The 17,324-nt window shown below is 42.2% G+C and overlaps 1 protein-coding gene across 3 annotated transcripts in view; it reads right to left on the bottom strand.

Annotated features, from left to right (window-relative positions):
- SHTN1 (shootin 1) overlaps positions 1 to 17,324 on the bottom strand; it is a 55,026-nt gene that overhangs the window by 2,707 nt on the left and 34,995 nt on the right. For 2 of the 3 annotated variants that reach the window (XM_053949366.1, XM_053949368.1), the window contains 7 exons: positions 16,889 to 17,042; positions 15,735 to 15,840; positions 13,897 to 13,979; positions 10,866 to 10,978; positions 10,180 to 10,233; positions 7,337 to 7,457; positions 6,287 to 6,470 (listed from right to left, as the gene is read on the bottom strand). In XM_053949366.1, coding sequence (XP_053805341.1) covers positions 6,287 to 6,470; positions 7,337 to 7,457; positions 10,180 to 10,233; positions 10,866 to 10,978; positions 13,897 to 13,979; positions 15,735 to 15,840; positions 16,889 to 17,042 — 815 coding nt within the window. The remainder of the gene's footprint in view (positions 1 to 6,286; positions 6,471 to 7,336; positions 7,458 to 10,179; positions 10,234 to 10,865; positions 10,979 to 13,896; positions 13,980 to 15,734; positions 15,841 to 16,888; positions 17,043 to 17,324) is intronic. The other variant, XM_053949367.1, reaches the window with a different exon arrangement.

Genomic DNA, 17,324 nt, shown 5'->3' with positions numbered 1-17,324 from the left:
GTGCCTCCTGCACCCTGCATTCCAGAGCCTGAGTCCCAGAGCCTGATCCTTCCAGAGCCCGAGCTCCTCAGAGCCTGATCGCCCAGAGATTGAGCTCCCAAAGCCTCATCCCCCAGAGCCTGAGCCCCCTGAGCCCCCTGAGCCTTTGCCTTCCAGAGGGCGAGCCCCCCAGAGCCTGAGCCCCCAAAGCCTGAGCCCCCCAGAGCCTGAACCCCCCAGAGCCTGAGCCCCCAAAGCCTGAACCCCCCAAAGCCTGAGCCCCCAAAGCCTGAGCCCCCAAAGCCTGAGCCCCCAAAGCCTGAGCCCCCCAGAGCCTGAGCCCCCAAAGCCTGAGCCCCCAAAGCCTGAGCCCCCAAAGCCTGAGCCCCCCAGAGCCTGAGCCCCCAGAGCCTGAGCCCCCCACAGCCTGAGCCCCCCACAGCCTGAGCCCCCAAAGCCTGAGCCCCCCAGAGCCTGAGCCCAGAGCTTGAGCCCCCCTGAGTTTGAGCTCCCCAGAGCTACCAGCCCAGGGGCTGTGGGCTCGGAGCTGGGCAGGCTCAGGGATGGCAGCTGCACTGCACTGGCCCATCCTTAGGCTCGGCCTTACAGGCCACTATGGATGCACAGCCCACACCCAGAGTCCAAACTGGGCAGGTGATGAAATCCCTCAAGCTGGCAAGGTCCTACATGCACTGTAGGCTTGTCCAGAGCCTTTTTTTTTCTCTCTGCTTTTCCTTTTTATTCCTCTAAATTTTCATGATTATTTTTAAGGAACAATCTTCCATTCTGGTAAGGTAACACCCTTGAGAGGAAAAGGTAGAATAACTGGAGGCCAGAGAAGAAATTCAGCTACAGGATCCATTTGCCATGAACTGCCCTTTATTGTGACAGTCTTTGTCCTAAAGAAAATGACAAAGAAGAAAGAGGTCACCCCACTCAACAATTAGAACACTGGGTGGGGACTGCACCAGCTCCCACCTGATGGGGAGAGAGTAAATGAACAGGTTAAAACCAAAAAATAATCACAGAAACAACAGTTGCTGCACTTTCCATTTCAGAAAAAATTTACTCAGCTTGCTGCTGCAGCACTGGATAGAACAAATGAAATTCCCTGTTCAAGCTTTAATTACAAGAATTGTCTCTAACATTAGAATTTTGGTATAAGTTAATTAATGCAGAAATTGGCACTAATAGATACAGTTTCAGACTCATTTGATTATCATCAGAAGCTAGTGATTTCAAAAGGAAAATAATGCTTATTTTATGCAAAAGTTGTCAATCATTCCAGAAAAATACAAGGTGGGGTATTTTGAACGTTACAGCAAATTAAACTTTTTAAAGCAGTGTAACCAGAAGAGGGTTATTTTAAAAAGTGCTACTTTTGAAAAGCTGATTGCCCAACACTATAAAAATGGTCAAAGCCATAAATGCCAAGTTCATTTTTATTTCACTTTGGAGGTAACTATCTTTCAAATCCCAACAGCTGGACTATTTAATACAATCTGGTGAATCAAAGTATAATTCTTCACTGGGCTCACAGTGGGGAGTCTGCATTAGTGTATGGCAGCATTCCAACAACTGATGCACAGCCAAACGCTCTGAAGTCTGTTTCATTTATAACAAAAATGGATAAAATGGCAATCATATTTACCACCTTCAAAGGACAGAAAAATGAAAGATGTCGATATAAAGTAGTTTAATGGAGAAAACCGGTGATTAAATCAGTGTTTGCAGCATAAAAATAAGAATTACTATCCGACTTTGTTGTACCAGTATTGCCTTCTTCAAATCCTTCACACTGGTGCAGCAGCAGCCTGACAATGCTGCTGTTACAGCTGAGGCATTGTTAAAAATTATTAACCCTATTTATCAGTTATTCACAGCTTACTTTCAACAGTTTGCCAAGAGCAGAATGTTTCAGTGTGAAGAATGAACATAATTTTGGTGCTCCTTTTCAAAAACAGCATCTACTCGTACAAATAAAGCTGGGAAAAGCAACGAGCAAAGACAGAGTTTGCCACAGTTCTGGAAAACTCAATTTTGTCCAGTCAAGGTATTTGCATTTCGTTCTGTGCAAAGCTCTTCCTTCAATGAGATTGTTAATGCTGTTACCAATATTCTTGTTATTTGTCCAGCTATATATTTAAACCAGAAATTGAGACCCTAGCTCTATTGTACTCATTCACACACAGTTGCTCACAATTCTGCATGCATTTTTTTATGATTAAACACATCAAATATGCACCGTGAAATATGGATTTAGATGATAAATGCATTTGAGATTAATTCTATGGGATATGCAACATTCCATGCTTTGTTATGTAAGATTATCAGAAGCAATCTGTTCTGTTTATACAGTTACAGAACCTACAGAAGGTGTAAATACTAAAGGGTTACTAAAGCCTGTGATGTAGCACTGCTGTGACCTTTGCATAAAATTTACAGTAGGAGTACAAAAGGACAAACTAAGGATCAGATTGTCAACTGAGACTTGGATTTTCTTTGTTTCCTTTGGTAATATTAGACTCTTGGTAATATTAGAATTATTTAACCTGGGTTGGTGTTCTATTCATGAAATCATTGTAAAATCATTGTAATATGTATCCATTAGAAAACAGAATTTTATGTCAGTATTCATTGAGAATAAAAGCAAAAACTGCATATATGTCTATTATTTCAGAATTCTTAACAAGGTAGGAGAATAAACCAGAAGAGCACAGGCTAATACTGAGCAACAGTAAAAACACACCAATTCCAAGTTTTGAAAGGCTGAGATGAACAAAGAGTTCCATCACAGCACTACCAGTATTTGTCCAGCAGTGAGTACAGGGAATATAAACAGAGACACTGGTGAATTAGCCCTCTGTTCCCTACTGAAGTACCAGTGCTACCTGCAAGACCAGACATCTGTGAAGGAAGTGCAAAAAACCTTCTCCATTTCAGAACCCCCCTGCTAAACCCAGCTGAGTACAAAGGTGGTCAGCATAGCAGCCAGCAGGACAGAACTGCAGACAATCTTTAGCATGGAGATTGTTCCCTCTTTCTGGTGCTTCTTTTGGAAAAGCTCAAAAAGATCAGAAAATTTACTTAAAGGAACAATCTTGGAGAGCTTCTGCCTGCACTGAGAGGGCACACAAAGAGTACAAGCTAAGAAAAATGCCTCAGTAGCTTTTAAAACAGTTAAAACTGAGGAGACCTCCAACTTCCAGAACATCCCATTGTTTTCTTCATCTGTTGTTTAAACTAAATTTCCCATGTTCAAGCTGCACTGGAAAACCTTTGCAGTTCATTCCAGCTGAGGCTGAGCTGCTCCCTGCAGAGCTGGTAGATGATTTGGGGTACTAAGATTACAGCTGGGAGAGGGAGGACAAATCCTTTAATTGTATAAAATCATCAGATTAAGACTAACCCTCTCTATAGTGCACTCTGTCAGCAGAGAACTCTGCACCCCAGAAACACAATGTTTACCAGTGCTGGAAAAAAAACCTCACCAAACAACCAAAAACCCAGGGGCAGAGCCAGACACACCTTTCCCTTCTGTGCCTACACACTGCAGGGGGTCACGGAAACTCGCTTTGCTGCCAAGAAAAGTGAATTGTCACCTCTTCTATGCAATTGCCCCAGAATTACACTCATGCTGGGTTAAATACTGTGGAAGAGATCTGCAGAGGAAGTTACCTGCACACTGAGGTGAGGCCTCAGTTTCTCTACAGGACACACATTACTGACGTCTCCCTTCTAAGCACCACCTCAGCAAAATTTCACACATTCCAAACCATCTCCTTGCACTGAAATAACACCTCACCTAGGGGTTCTAAACTCAGGTTTTCTATAGCACGCTCTACATTAAAATCTAGGTGAAGAAAAAAGAATAAACCCTGCCCTGCAAGAGACACCTGGCAATTATGAGGCATGCAGTGCTCCCCTGTGATGGGAAAGGTTTGCTCAGCTGCTGCAAACAGATTAAGAAGTCACACCTTGGTTAGATTTCAAGGAATTGCAAATGATTCCATCCTTCAACCTCAGGTGGGAATAAGGAGAAGAGGATTTCTCATGCAGGGTAGCCAGTCCAGGCAGGGCACTGTTTGTCCAGTTAACACAGGCTCCTTCAGGGAATGGAGTGGTGCAACAGGAGCAGAGTGTGGAGGGAAGCAGCCCCTGCTGCAGAGCTCAGGGTGATTCACTGTGTGGCCCCCCAGGACATCCAAAACCATGGATGGATCACATGCCCTGGTTTAGCTTCACTCATGCAATGAATCCAGGATGCACTAAGGGCACTCCAGATTACAAATCAAAGCATAGCAAATGCAGACAATAGTGAGATTTGCTTCAGAAGTGTTCTGCTGATCCAAAGCTGCTTGCAGGGCAGCCCAGAAAAGTGCCTAATTACAGAGCTGAATTGTCAGACCTGCTGGCCAGATGAACTCCCCTCTGCTGCCTGCTCCCAAGGAGCCCTGCTTCCAACAGTGCTTTCACACCTCAGAGTCTGGAGGCTGCTTCTACCAACCTCTGCTGTACACAGCACCCAGGAGAGAGAAGAAAAAGAAAAGCAAAGCAAAGCAATTGCTCTGTAACGTGGTGTGAGGCCTGCAGGTTATCCCTGCTCCTCCTGCCAGCCTGGCCACACAAGGGTAGGAGAGCCCCAGCACCTCCTCTCTCGCTGGAAATCCATCCCCAAGGATGAGTGTTCCCAATTAAGCAGGTTTACACCAGTGACTCAGTGCAAGGAAGCCCTGCAGCACTAAGGACTCTGGCCCACCACATTTGTTTTAATGCTTTAAACAGATAAATTAAAGTGAAATGTGTCTTTCGGGATGTCACTGAATAGGCAAGCTGAGAAATAAATTGAGCTTCACATATGCTTTTATAACACATAACAACTGTGACTGTCAACACAAGATCCTTTCCACAGTCAATTCACCACGCATTCTGCAAGACCTTGGGGCCTGCAATTATTTCATTTCCTTTCTTGTAAATGCAATTTCCACTTAGTTTGGTGGAATAAAGGTATACAAAAGGTGGCAGGAGTTGCTTGTATTTTCTGGTTTGTTCAAAATCACAGAAATCCACAAACTACAAACACAATTTTCAGGAACAACCTCACCTTTCTGTCAAGGGTAGGCGTTCAAGAAAATGCAATGGCATTATTCATACCTAAACAACTGCAGAAAATATCGTCATCTTTCTGATTAAATTAAAATGAAGATAATTTTTCTTCTAAGGATACTTAAAAGAAATAAAAGGGGAAAATATATATGATTGAAAATGGCATTCTGCTTTTAATTCTCTGTGGGAATTAAATACAACTGTAGAGCACAAAAGGAAATTGGGTTCTTTATCCACTCAAAAATAAATGATGAAAGTACCTGCATAAGAGTGAAGTATCAGTTCATAAAAAACAGATGCAAACTGAATATTCAGCTCATTTGTCATGACTTCCTCCTCTGAACAAAGCAATGGAGACTTGCTAGAATTGGTACTGGTGGTATTTTCTAACTGACAGAGCAGGAAATCAGAAGTTTAATTAGCCATAACTACATTGTTTTGCCAATCTGATTTGTCTCATGTCTCTCCTTTTCTTGAAATGACAAACTGACAAGCAACCTGGCAAAGCAACAGAAGTAAGTGCACAGCCTTATTGCAAAAGGAGCCTGGTATTGCTGGAGAACAAACCAATCCTCCAGGGAATCTGAAATAAATATTGCTGAAGTAGGTTTAACTCTGATGCTGGTTTCAGGTCTTCAATTTGCTGTAATGAAAGATTCTGCTGCCCATCTGTGCAAACACAGCACTTTTTTTTAAAAAAAACTTGAGATTTCAAGGTAATTCAAAATTTTTACCAACAAATTTTTAAGAGTAATAGTCAGGAGTTGTTTTGGTTCAACAGAAACTGCCCTGCACACCAGCATATAGACCAAAATGACTCACATGATTGTGTTTTTTAAAGTATTTGCCAGAACTACTTTTAATCAAGAGTTAACAATATAACTATCATCCCTCTTCAGGATATGGAAAAAACTCTTAACCTTGTTATTCTTCAAAATCTCTTGAGGGTTTTTTTTTTGGCAGAGAAAATGAACGTTTTTTTTTAAGAATGTTCACAGGTATTAGAGGAGAAGAACTTTACTGAAGAGAATTTAATTTCTCCTTTCACGTGAGATTGCAAATTATTTGGGGAGTCAGTGGTAAACAGCTGCAGACTGTACATGTATCTTGTTAACCAAAACTGATATTAAATCACTTTCCAAACACCCCAGCTAAACGCATCTTGTACTACAATATATCTAGAAATCCATATTCTACTTACTGTAAAGTAGGCTTGGAGCCTGTAGCACCCTTAGGCTGGTTGGGGACAGGACCTGAGTTGGGTACTTTGGAAGTGAAATCTGTCTCCACATCTTTCTTGTTCAGTGCTGCCTGTGGGGCGCTGGCTCCTGAACCCAGCACAGGCAGAGACTTTGATTCTGATGTGGCCAAGATTCCAGTGGGACCTAAAATCCAAAGAAAGTTTAATGCTTCTGTTGCCCAGATTGGCCTAGAAACAACACAAGAGCAGAGCAGAATTCAAGCTAACTGCAGAAATCAAAATGGAATTTTAACGAACAGCATCCAGTGCAAGAGAATATAAAAATACTGCATTTGCAGCTCCTGCTCTCCCCACTGAGGTTTTTCCTTTCTTGTGCCACAGGCAGCACTTGCTGTGTTGATCCTCCTGCCTTCTGGAGGGGGTAAGTCCTGCTGCCCACACAGCCCTACGCAGGCACAGCTTTGTGCTCTCCCAGCCTGACTGCAGAGAAACCTGCTCTTAATCCTGAGGAGTCAGGGAGCTGTCTGCAAAGTCCAAGACAAAACTACAGTGACATTCAAACCAGCCACACCTGCACCAACTATGGCATGGACTTACACTTGCACAAATTGTGTTTGTAGCCAAGTAGAACATCAACAGTTTCTTACAGAAGATGACAGAAAAGAACAGCGTAAAAACTGGAGACGCCTGGTCTGCAGAGGAGGTTAATTCAAATCACCTGTCCTAAATCTCATTTCTCTGGCTAGGACTACTTTCAAGAGTATTTTCACAAGAGGTTCAAGCAGTAACTCCAGCAATAACATCTGAGCTCTCCAGGATGGAAAGAGCAATCTGAGTGTATGTGTCTGTGTGTGCAGAAAATCCTGACAGCAGCATCTCTTGGCAAAAATGGGATGAAAAGCAATAGGTGAGACAGGGAAGGGAGTTACTGTAGAAGAAGGTCAAGTTCTTCATAATGGCTGCAATGGCAGTGGTCTGGAAGAGAATGTAAAGCTTCAGGAGTCCCTTAATGCAGGGAGAGGAAGAGGACTCCTGAAGTGCAGCACTTACTGCCGCTGTCCTGGTCAGTGGTCACTTTCCGGCGCCGCAGGACTCGTTCCAGCTCTGTTTCACCACTGTCTGTCTCAAGGGACTTCAAGCTTCGGGAACTGGTGGATTTATTCAGTGTTTCCTACAGCAAGAGAAAGGCACGTGAAACTCTCTGAGGACAGATTATGCCAAGCAGCTCATGTGCACAACTTCAGAATCTTCCACACTGCAGTTCCAGAGCAGCGTGCCAAGCTCTCCCATGGGTACAACAGGAGCAGCTGGGATCCACTCACCATCCCACTCGTACCTGGATTCATGATGTAGGGATAAACCACACTCACTACACATTGGGAGGTTGGGATCAGGCTGAAAAGAGATGCCCTGGCCCTGCCACTGATGAACAAATTCTGATGTTTGAGGGAAACTCCCAACTTCCTCCATCTTAACATGTGAAGGATCTTAAGAAACTGCTAGGGAGTTACTATGCCCGTAATTAACCTCTTTTAACAAAAAGCAAAAGATTCATCTTTTACTGCTCCAGTGGGTTTTATATTTTAGCATGGTCCTGCGTTGTGCATCCTGGTGTATACATGTACCTGCAGAAGTCAGTATTTATCAGCTACAACTGCAGCATATTATATCCTATAATGTAGCTGATCTGCCATTAACCTGACCCTATGTCTTTATACTTCAAGGTTTCTCTTTTACACAGAGTTAGATCTCAAGCTGAAACAGTTTTTTATACATATAGAACATAAATAAATGCTATTACTGCCTTATGCCAAGGCTAGCATGTGGTATCGGTGAAGCTGCAAGTCCAGGAGCACTTTTCTTAAAGTGGGAGAAAAAGAGACTTTAAGCCATGCCTGAAACCTCACAAACTTGCCTACGGATATTTAAACATGCATTTAGTGCTTACTGCATGCATTTCCCAACTCACAACAATCAGTTGTTGGATCACAACCTACTTGATTGTAAAATTTGCCCAAAATGCTTATAATGCAACTGGAAATTTGGTACCCATATACTATTTCATTCTCCCTCTGAGTCTTCCCATAAATCTTGTTTATTCAGCCTTCCTAAACATGTCAGACTCATACAGCATTTTTCCAGACCATAAATAACAATCTCTTGACATATTTTGTTCATAAACACATAACTTTTGACCAGAAATACCCAAGGAAAAAGGAAATAGGCCTGCAAGTTGCAAAAGCTGTGCTATTTTCAGGAGCCCTGCAAAGAAGCTCTTAATTCTTCACTCCTGCCTAAAAGTTAAAAAATTTTCTTTCAAAACAATTTGGAATTTAACTGAGCAGGTTATTCATTAGTAGTATGCTCCAGATCTGTACAAATGTATGTGTACAAAAGCAACTTAAAAAAGGGAGTCACTCAAACTCTGGAATTTGCACCACATATATGTGTTTTGTTTGTAACAATTATATGGAGGTCTACACAAAATGCATAATTAGCATGGTAACAACAAATGTTTACTCCATCACATTCCACCCCCATGTTTGTTGTCTGACTGTGCATAATCACTGCTCTCAAGAATAGACTGGAGCTGCATTTTATGCAGTTTGTCTTGCACTGCAAATACCCTGAAAGGCTCAAAATCAACGAGCCTGACACAGGAGTGCAGTGCCTGCAGTTTCTCCCTGCTCCCTCTGAGTGCACAGTCAAGTGTCCCCTGATGTCAGTGACACAGTGCTGAAGAAATAAAAACAGCTATTAAAAAATGAAAGGACCCTGGGCAGGATAGCCCTGTCCAACCCTCACTGCTGCAAACAGAACACCACATCCCACTATTCCTGTAATCATGGAATCCTGCTTAAAGCACAGTCTTAGTGTTTAATTTTACTTCTTTCCTATTTACTGATACATTTAATTAAGTGTCCCTCTAATTAGGGCTCAGCATTTGGGTCTGGTGACTCTCTAGACCATTTCTTCCCTTCTTCCCCTGCTTTCACATGACTGGAGAACAGCAACTTTAACACATCACTGGTGATTTTAAATCACAGCATAGGCTGTGGCTACAGTCTGCTGTACTGTCTTGCAACCCCAAAACACCACTGAACTGGTTTTTGCACAGGCTGTTTCACCACAGGATGATGAGAATGATTAGTTTCACCTTCTGTAGAGTGGAAGTGAAGCATTTTGCTTCAATACTGGCAGAATTTCATCTGATATGCCAAAGTGGCACTTCAAAAGTTTCAGGGTTATAGAAGTCAGGGAGCAAGAACTACAGCTCCTTCTGACTGATACAATTTTAGCTCTTGGGCAAAAGCAGCAATGAGCAATGCCTTGAGTAAAGGACACAACAGGAGCACATTGCTCTCAGCTGGGCCAAACTTGCCTAATGTTTTTATTTTGTGATAAGGGGTTACATGGACAGCTATTCAGAATCCATTTTTTCCACATGTAAATGCAGACAGAGCAGAGCTATTGCTTTATGTAAACTTCACCTATGCTAACAAGAAATCTGCTGCCACAGTAAAGAGACCAGTTGATGGGGACAACTCTCCATCCACTGTATGTGCAGTCCAGGGGCTTTACTTTGGACTAGGTACAGATACTCAGCTGCCTCTCCATCCCTAAGCATCCCCACTGTGAGCATTTGGAAAGTTTCCAAAGAATCTATGGCAGACACAGACCACAAAATCCCCTCTAGTGGCAGGAGCACACAAACCCAGAGAAGAGTGCAAAAACAAATTCTCCTAGCTTACATCCTTAAGTCAAACCAAAGTCAAAGGTGGAACTGGGGAATTTGCTTCTATGGCTTCAACCCAAAATGCAGAAGTTTACACAGAAGGCCCTGTCAGCACAATGAGAAGAAAATGAAATATAATATGAAAGTTTCCTCTTACCAGAATCCCTTTTAGTTCTTTCATTGCACTTTCAGAGGGCTTTGGTGTTTCTGGCTGTAAGCAAACACAACACACAAATGTTAAAAGTCACATGAAATGGCCCAGGACAGACTCTGTAGCTGCAGACAGACCTCACACAGGGGCTGCTGCCCAGGCCTGTGGCTGTGTGACATTCCTCTGTCCCCTCCTCCTGTGGCACAGGGCTAACATTCCATCTATTTCCTTACTCAGATGAAGAGAAGAGCCTCAGCTCCCAGCACTGTGAATCACAGACTACAAATAAAGATTATTCTTTTGTGAAGGAGGTAAGCAATGTTCTACAGTAGCCACATTCAGGTATTAGGTGTAAGTGTTGCATAAAAGAAAAAAAAGTGTTAATGCAGTCTACTTGTTGATTATCCCCTTTAACCACTTCAGGTATTCTCTCTGTGCTTTTTGTTTCTTAGCAGCTGTTTGTTTACAAGCTTCTTTTCTGTGTCAATGAAACTGGCCTTTATTTACTTACTGCTGCCTTCATTTTTTTTCTGTTCTTCAGGTATATGCTGCTCTAATTCATTTTATCCAACATCAAGCAAAGTAAATGAGGGGAGGAAAATGTATTCTTCTCAATATCTAACAGAAAAGTTTATTTTCAGTGTAAATTACTGTACTTAGCTAAAATTATTGGTCTGCTACTCATTCCAAACCTTTGTTTTAGGCCTGCTTGACTGGTTGACTGGTCTCAGGTGAACACCCTTTTTAATCCTGTCCATCATTTCTTCCACAGCTTGCCTTTTCAGATCTGTAACTTCTTCACCTGCTAAAAAAGTCAAAGAACAGATCACATTTCAGACAGGAACTGCAGAGAAATGGCATAAAGTAAAAAACATGTTCTCCTTCTGGATACAGGGACCTCTGCTATCAGCTCAGCTGTCCCCAGCTCCTCAAGGATAAAATGCCACTCTGCACTGAGGATCCTGACTTTGCAAATGCCCAACTGCAGAAGTTTGGACAGAAGAGGGCCCTCATCCTGAAAAACACAAAGGTCCAGGAACTGTTTGGGAATTGCAAAAGCTCAGTGTTCTAGGCTGAAGCACCAGGGACTGAAAGAACAGAGCTCTGCTTCCACTGCGGCTCAGCAGAAATTTCCACAGCTGCACTGACACAGGAGAAGCTGATAATGCCCCATGACAGGGACTCCCAGGCACATCTCCCATTTCTCATGGGTTTGAGGACCTGGCAGGAACAGCACACCAACACCTCAGCCTGAACTAAACCCACCCCTTCAAAAAACACTGCATCAAGTTAAAGGGAAAAACTGAAATACCATGAAAGGAAATGGCTGCTTTTTCAAGAGATTTGGGATCAGGACTGGAAAATATTCAGATGACATGGGAAGCCCTGTGATGAACCTAAATAATACCTGTTAACTTATCAACATTCTGGATAATAAAAGAAAAGACCCTTAACATACCAGAAAGGGGAGGGGGGAAGAGCACTTAAAGCAAATACTTAGAGAAATAGGGTTGTTGCTATTCAAAGCTGCAACCTTGTACCTTATGTAATAGGAATTTTAAAAAGACTTCTGCTCTCTCACTTGTCAGGATACTACTGATGATTCATAGAAATGTGGTTTCTGTATTCTAAGCTGATTTAATGTCAGGCTTTAATTTCACAAACAGGCTGTTTCAAATATAAAAGCTTAATTGGTGGCATGGGATAGAAACCACTCATTCTAAGTCCTTAACAGGGGTTAAAACAAGCCTCAAGGTTGATATAATAACTAGATCAAGAAAGAACTTTCTCCCTTTTTTTAATTTTTATTTTAAGAACAGCTCAACTATTAAGAGGAAAAGCAGTTTATATGTAATTGAAGAAAGGTCAGAACTGTTAGTTTACTAATAAATAATGAAAGAATGGGGAGTAGAGAACTTGAGAGTGAATTTCACAGTATTTCCTGCAATCACTGCTTGTGACAGTCTCAACAAAAAGGTGTAATCAAAACATCTAGGATGCTTCAAGATAAGGAACCCTGACAAATCAAGACACCATAATTGGACTTCCACTGAAAGGTAAGATTGACTTTCATCAGAGATCTCAGACAAGGTCATCTCTCCAACTATTCTATCCAGACCAACAACCTTGTTTCTCTCAGACTGGTAACCAGTTCCCAGAAATTCCCCCAGGGATCTGCCCAAGTCACTCCATTCTTCAGTTCCTCACCTGAAAATGGGAGGAGTAATACTCTCTTTCCCCCACTTCCTGCCTGTTGGTTCCTTGCAACAATCCAGCCTGACTTACATACCATTAGTCTGCTAACAGCAGGGGTTTTCTTAACAGTTATATCCTATAATTTCAGCCAGGTTCCCTTCTTTGTTTAAGTGGCAGCAAATGAGTTAAGCAATTCACTAAAAACAAACTCCTGCTGTTTCAGAAGGAAGAGAGAAACAGCAAGAAAACCCTTGGTTATTTAACTGGCAATGCCTGTCTAACTAGCTCTGACTCCTCAGGCACTCACAGTCATTTGCAAATCTGTACTTAACTCCTGTTCTCAACCTACTAAGTTTCCAGCTTCCATTAACAACAATAAAATGCAATTTCAGCTGTTACTTTGCATGCAGAGCCACCTTAATGCAAGACTGTTTTGTTTTAGGTTTTCAGTGTTATTAAAGGATTAGAATTACAGTCAACTCCGAGTGGTAATTTCACAAGATATGAATTGAGGGACGAAAACTGAAGTATTTAACAAACAAGCTCTGTGGAGAGGCTCTGGACAGAAGAAATTGACATGCAGAAGTTCAGAAATTTCCCTGTATTATGCTGAATATAACCTGCTCTCTGTTTAATGCTCGTAGGTTTGTTCTTCTGCCTCTTCTAGGTAACCTGTGGAAGCACAAAGCCCTGCACATGCTGCAGCTCAAGCAGAAGATTAGAACTTTTCTCCAGTTACAGCAAGTGCTAGGTGTTCCCTTGGGGTTTGTGACCTGCAGCCTCAAAGACTGTTCATACTCAAATCCTTTTGGAAAAAGTAAATTGGATGCTGATGACCAGCTCAGTTGTGGAGGCAGAGGTGCCTATGAGTGCCACACAAATTCACTTGGGATCTCAAGGAAGTTTGCAGTAGAATAGAACAAAATGTTTCAGCTGGAAGGGACCTGCAGTGACCATCTGGTCTGACAGCCTGACCACTTCAGGGCTGACCAAAAGTTAGAGCATGTTCTTAAGGGCCTCAAAAACCTATGAACTTGGGGCACCAGCTACCTCTCTGGGAAGCCTTTTCTAGCATCTGATCATTTTCACCCTAAATAAATTCTTCCTTCCAAGGAATGTCTAAGCATTCCTTGATGCAGTTTTAAACACTCTCATGTGTTCTGTCTCTGGATCCCAGGGAGGAGAGCTCAGCACCTCTCTCTCCCTGTCCCTTCCTCAGGAGCTGTAGGGAGCAATGAAGTCACTCCTCAGCCTCCTTTTCTCTGAACCAGACAAGCCCAGAGCCCTCAGCCACCCCTCCTAGGAATACCAAATCTGTAGTACCAAAGATGCCACTTCACGTCTTGGTGCAGATATTCCTGGGCTGCAATCCCATTTCTGGACTGCGAGGCAGAGGAATGTGCTGGACATGGAGAGCTGTAGTTAATGCTGACAATCAAAAGCATCTGAACCACCACCTTCATCCCCAGCTCCTTTCCTGCAGTCCCAGTGGATAACCCACATGACCTGAGAAGGGAAGAGCCATACCTGACTCCTGCTGAGGAGGCTTCTCCTTCTTGCTCACGTTGGTGTTGGAGTGAGATCTCTTGCGAATCATTGACATGAGAGACCTTGGGGGAAATGAAACTGCACATTGTCATTCTGTCCTGGGTCCCCACTGTCATTCTGTCCTGGGTCCCCACTGTCATTCTGTCCTGGGTCCCCACTGTCATTCTGTCCTGGGTCCCCACTGTCATTCCGTCCTGGGTCCCCACTGTCAGAATGAGCCTGAACATGACACACTACCAGCCTGCTTATACCTGATTATACAGCCACTTACAAAAGACTCATTTAATGGTTCTTGAATGCAGATGCACTGAATTACCCCCCACAATGCCTCCCATCAAAATGCACCAGAGAAATTTATTTCTTTTTAACAGACATTAGGCACAAATCAAAACACTCCAGATTTGAATATTAAAAGCCAGGGTCTCGTTGTGACACACGACAAACAGAAGCTGCTCTGGCATAATAAACAGAAAGAATTGTAGATGTTGAAGTATTGTTCTTCAGAGGACACTTAAATATGGTGATCAGTATCTCCTCACCATTTCCAAGTTTGTAATCTCTTACAGTGTCAAATAATTATCCCCTCACTATATTCACAATGTAAAAGTCCACATCAGCAAATGATTCATCTTCAAGAACAAGTACAAGCTCCTGTGCCCATCTCATGTGTCAGTAAGGCCAGTCACTCCCTACTGAACATCATCCCTTACACAGCAGAGTGACATCCCTGCCTAAAATGTCCAAACTCTGTCCCAGAAAAATGCAGCATCCAGTGCCTATGTCCTAAAACAACTTCTATCCACATACACATCACAGTGCATGAGGAAATAGCCTGACTTTGCTACGACAGGGCTCAAAATTAGTAGTTTCACCTATTCCAAACAGTAAAGGGCACAAATTTAAACAAAAAATCCCACAACACCCCTACACAATTAATTCATACTATCCATCAGTGAGAAAGGAGCAAACAGGCCAAATGAGTTAATGGACATAAAAGAAGCAAAAGGCCAAACACAATCTTTCTGAACATGTTTCGTTTCTAAAAACAATGCAAGATGCACAAAGGGATGAATTTTCCCCAATAATCACATCTATTCATATGTTTAACACAGTAGTTAACAAGACTCCTGGATGTCATTTCTATTACAGAAGGTTGCAAACTGTCATCAAAGTCCATTAATTTTTAAAACCAAGCAGACAACATGAAGATTAGCTGAGTTTTTAAAATTAGCTAAGCATCCTTTAGCGTTCAGTTAATTCATTTGGGCCTAATGCCTGATACATCAGCATAGATTGGTCATCCTCTTTCATAGTCCTTTGCAGAAATCAAGACAGATTTTGATAATTTTGCCCAGAAATGCTTGATGACTGGGTGGTGATTTTCGTTTGTTATTTTTTTTTTCTCCTTTTTAACTTATGAAGTCTGCATTTTCATCATCAGTATCTGACATGAAGGGACACACAATAATCTAACATATCCTTTGGTTCAAAGGAGTTTTCTTGGCAATAGAAAGCATTTCACAAGTCTATAATTACAGCTATCAGGTGAATAGGAAAAAAAATAATCTCCTAAATGTAGAGGAGACAGGTATCCCTCCTCCTCCCAAGTCACAGTCTAGACAATCTCTTAGGCTTGGCAAGGCAGGCAGTGCTCAGAATCGCTCAGGGTGTTAAGTCTGGGGGCAGGTGGGGCACTGAGCGTGTCCTGCAGCTCAGGAGCCCCAGACAGGTGGAGAAAGCCTTTTCTCCTTTGAACACACTCTTCCTGCTGGGATGCCAGTGATGTAAGGAGCTCTGCCCTGGCTGCCAGCACTCACCGAATGGGGTTGGGAGGAGGAGGAGGAGGGAGAGGCGGCGGCGGAGGCGGCGGAGGAGGCGGGGCAGGATTTTCGGACTGCTGGATTCGCTTCTGAAGTTCATCAACTGCACAGGAGCAACAAAACAAACCACAGTCAGCTCTTGGGCTCTCTCATCCCCTCTAAAAACCACCTTCAATGGTTTGACAAAAAAAACTCTACTAATTAACTAAAGAATGACAAGACTAAACCACACAACTGCTACAAGTCCATTTTTGGACATTTTTTACCAAGAACAATGCACAGGATTCCCATTAAAACAGCTACCTCCAACATGAGTTACTACTGAAATTCTCCCTCACACAGGATTCTTCATATAAAATGACAGAGCAGGGAAAACTTGATCCCATTTCTGCAACGGTTTATCTGAGGTTGTATTTGAGAACGAACTAACAAGAGATGAAAAATTGACAATTACAACCTCCAGACCTATCTCTGTCTTGCTGATGTTGTGGGCTTTCCCCATAAAAATGGTTGAAATTCAGTCGTGGCAGAATGGATTTTTTTCTCTCCTGTTTTCATCTCAGATTTAAAATGTGGAAACTGCTTTTCTACACTTGAAATGCTGTCAAATATAATTAATTGGGGAGGGGCAGAAGCAGAGAAAAAAAAAAAGTCCTGAATTTCTTTTAGTTACAAAAATCCTTAGCAACTGTTTTGTGTGCAGTAGATTATGGCAGAGGTAAGAATATGATTTCCAAAGTGGATACGGTTCTTTGTTCTTGGAATGATGGATTCAAATTAAAATTACAGTATTTTAAACTTGCTTTTAAATTTTAAAAGGTAAAAAAAATTAAAAATCAACGGAGTGACTTTAAAGTCCAGGTATCATCTTTTGTGTCTTTCCCACAGGCACCTATTCCCATATATTTAACCATCTGTTAGACTCAGGGCAAACTAACCACAGGATTTTTGTTCCTTACAGAAGTTTTATTCCTTGACACATATTTTGGACACAGTTTTTCTGCAGCTGAAGGCAGTTGCTGTACTTTGTTTAGTGAAGCAAAGGTCTGGATCACTGTGACACAAAAGCTTCTAGAGTGTCAAATGTAGATGTGCACCAACCATCCCCCACACACACTTCACCCCTAAAATGAGTCATTACACAATTTTACCTGAATGCTTTAGGTCTCTAGCTTTTTCTTCTGCATGCTGACACTTCAGCTCCAGTTCTTTTTTATCTTCTTCCAAAAGTTCTAGTTGCTGTTTAAGGCGACTAATCTCCTTATGCAGTGACTGATTCTCTAGCTGCTCTTCTAATTCTTTAATCTGCAGTTGGCAAACGAGCATTTGTCACAATAAGAGGCATTTTCTGTCCCTCCCGTTGGCAAATAACCCACTAGGCACAGTTATGCCTGAAAAAATCATGTTATAGTACAGGAGTGAAGCACAAATCCCAGAAAAAGGAAAATTTTTGAATGAGAGCTGGAAAGATTCTTCTGAGAGATGTCAGAATGTTCTATTATGATCCCAACTTGCTTTATCTCTTCTTTAAAATATGTCTTTAGCTCCAAAGTACTTAAGCTTTATGTGTTCCCTTTTCTTTTTATA

This window comes from Vidua chalybeata, chromosome 8 (assembly GCF_026979565.1).
Source record: "Vidua chalybeata isolate OUT-0048 chromosome 8, bVidCha1 merged haplotype, whole genome shotgun sequence".
Taxonomy (NCBI): Eukaryota; Metazoa; Chordata; class Aves; order Passeriformes; family Viduidae; genus Vidua; species Vidua chalybeata.
This window is presented reverse-complemented; position numbering and strand designations above follow the sequence as displayed.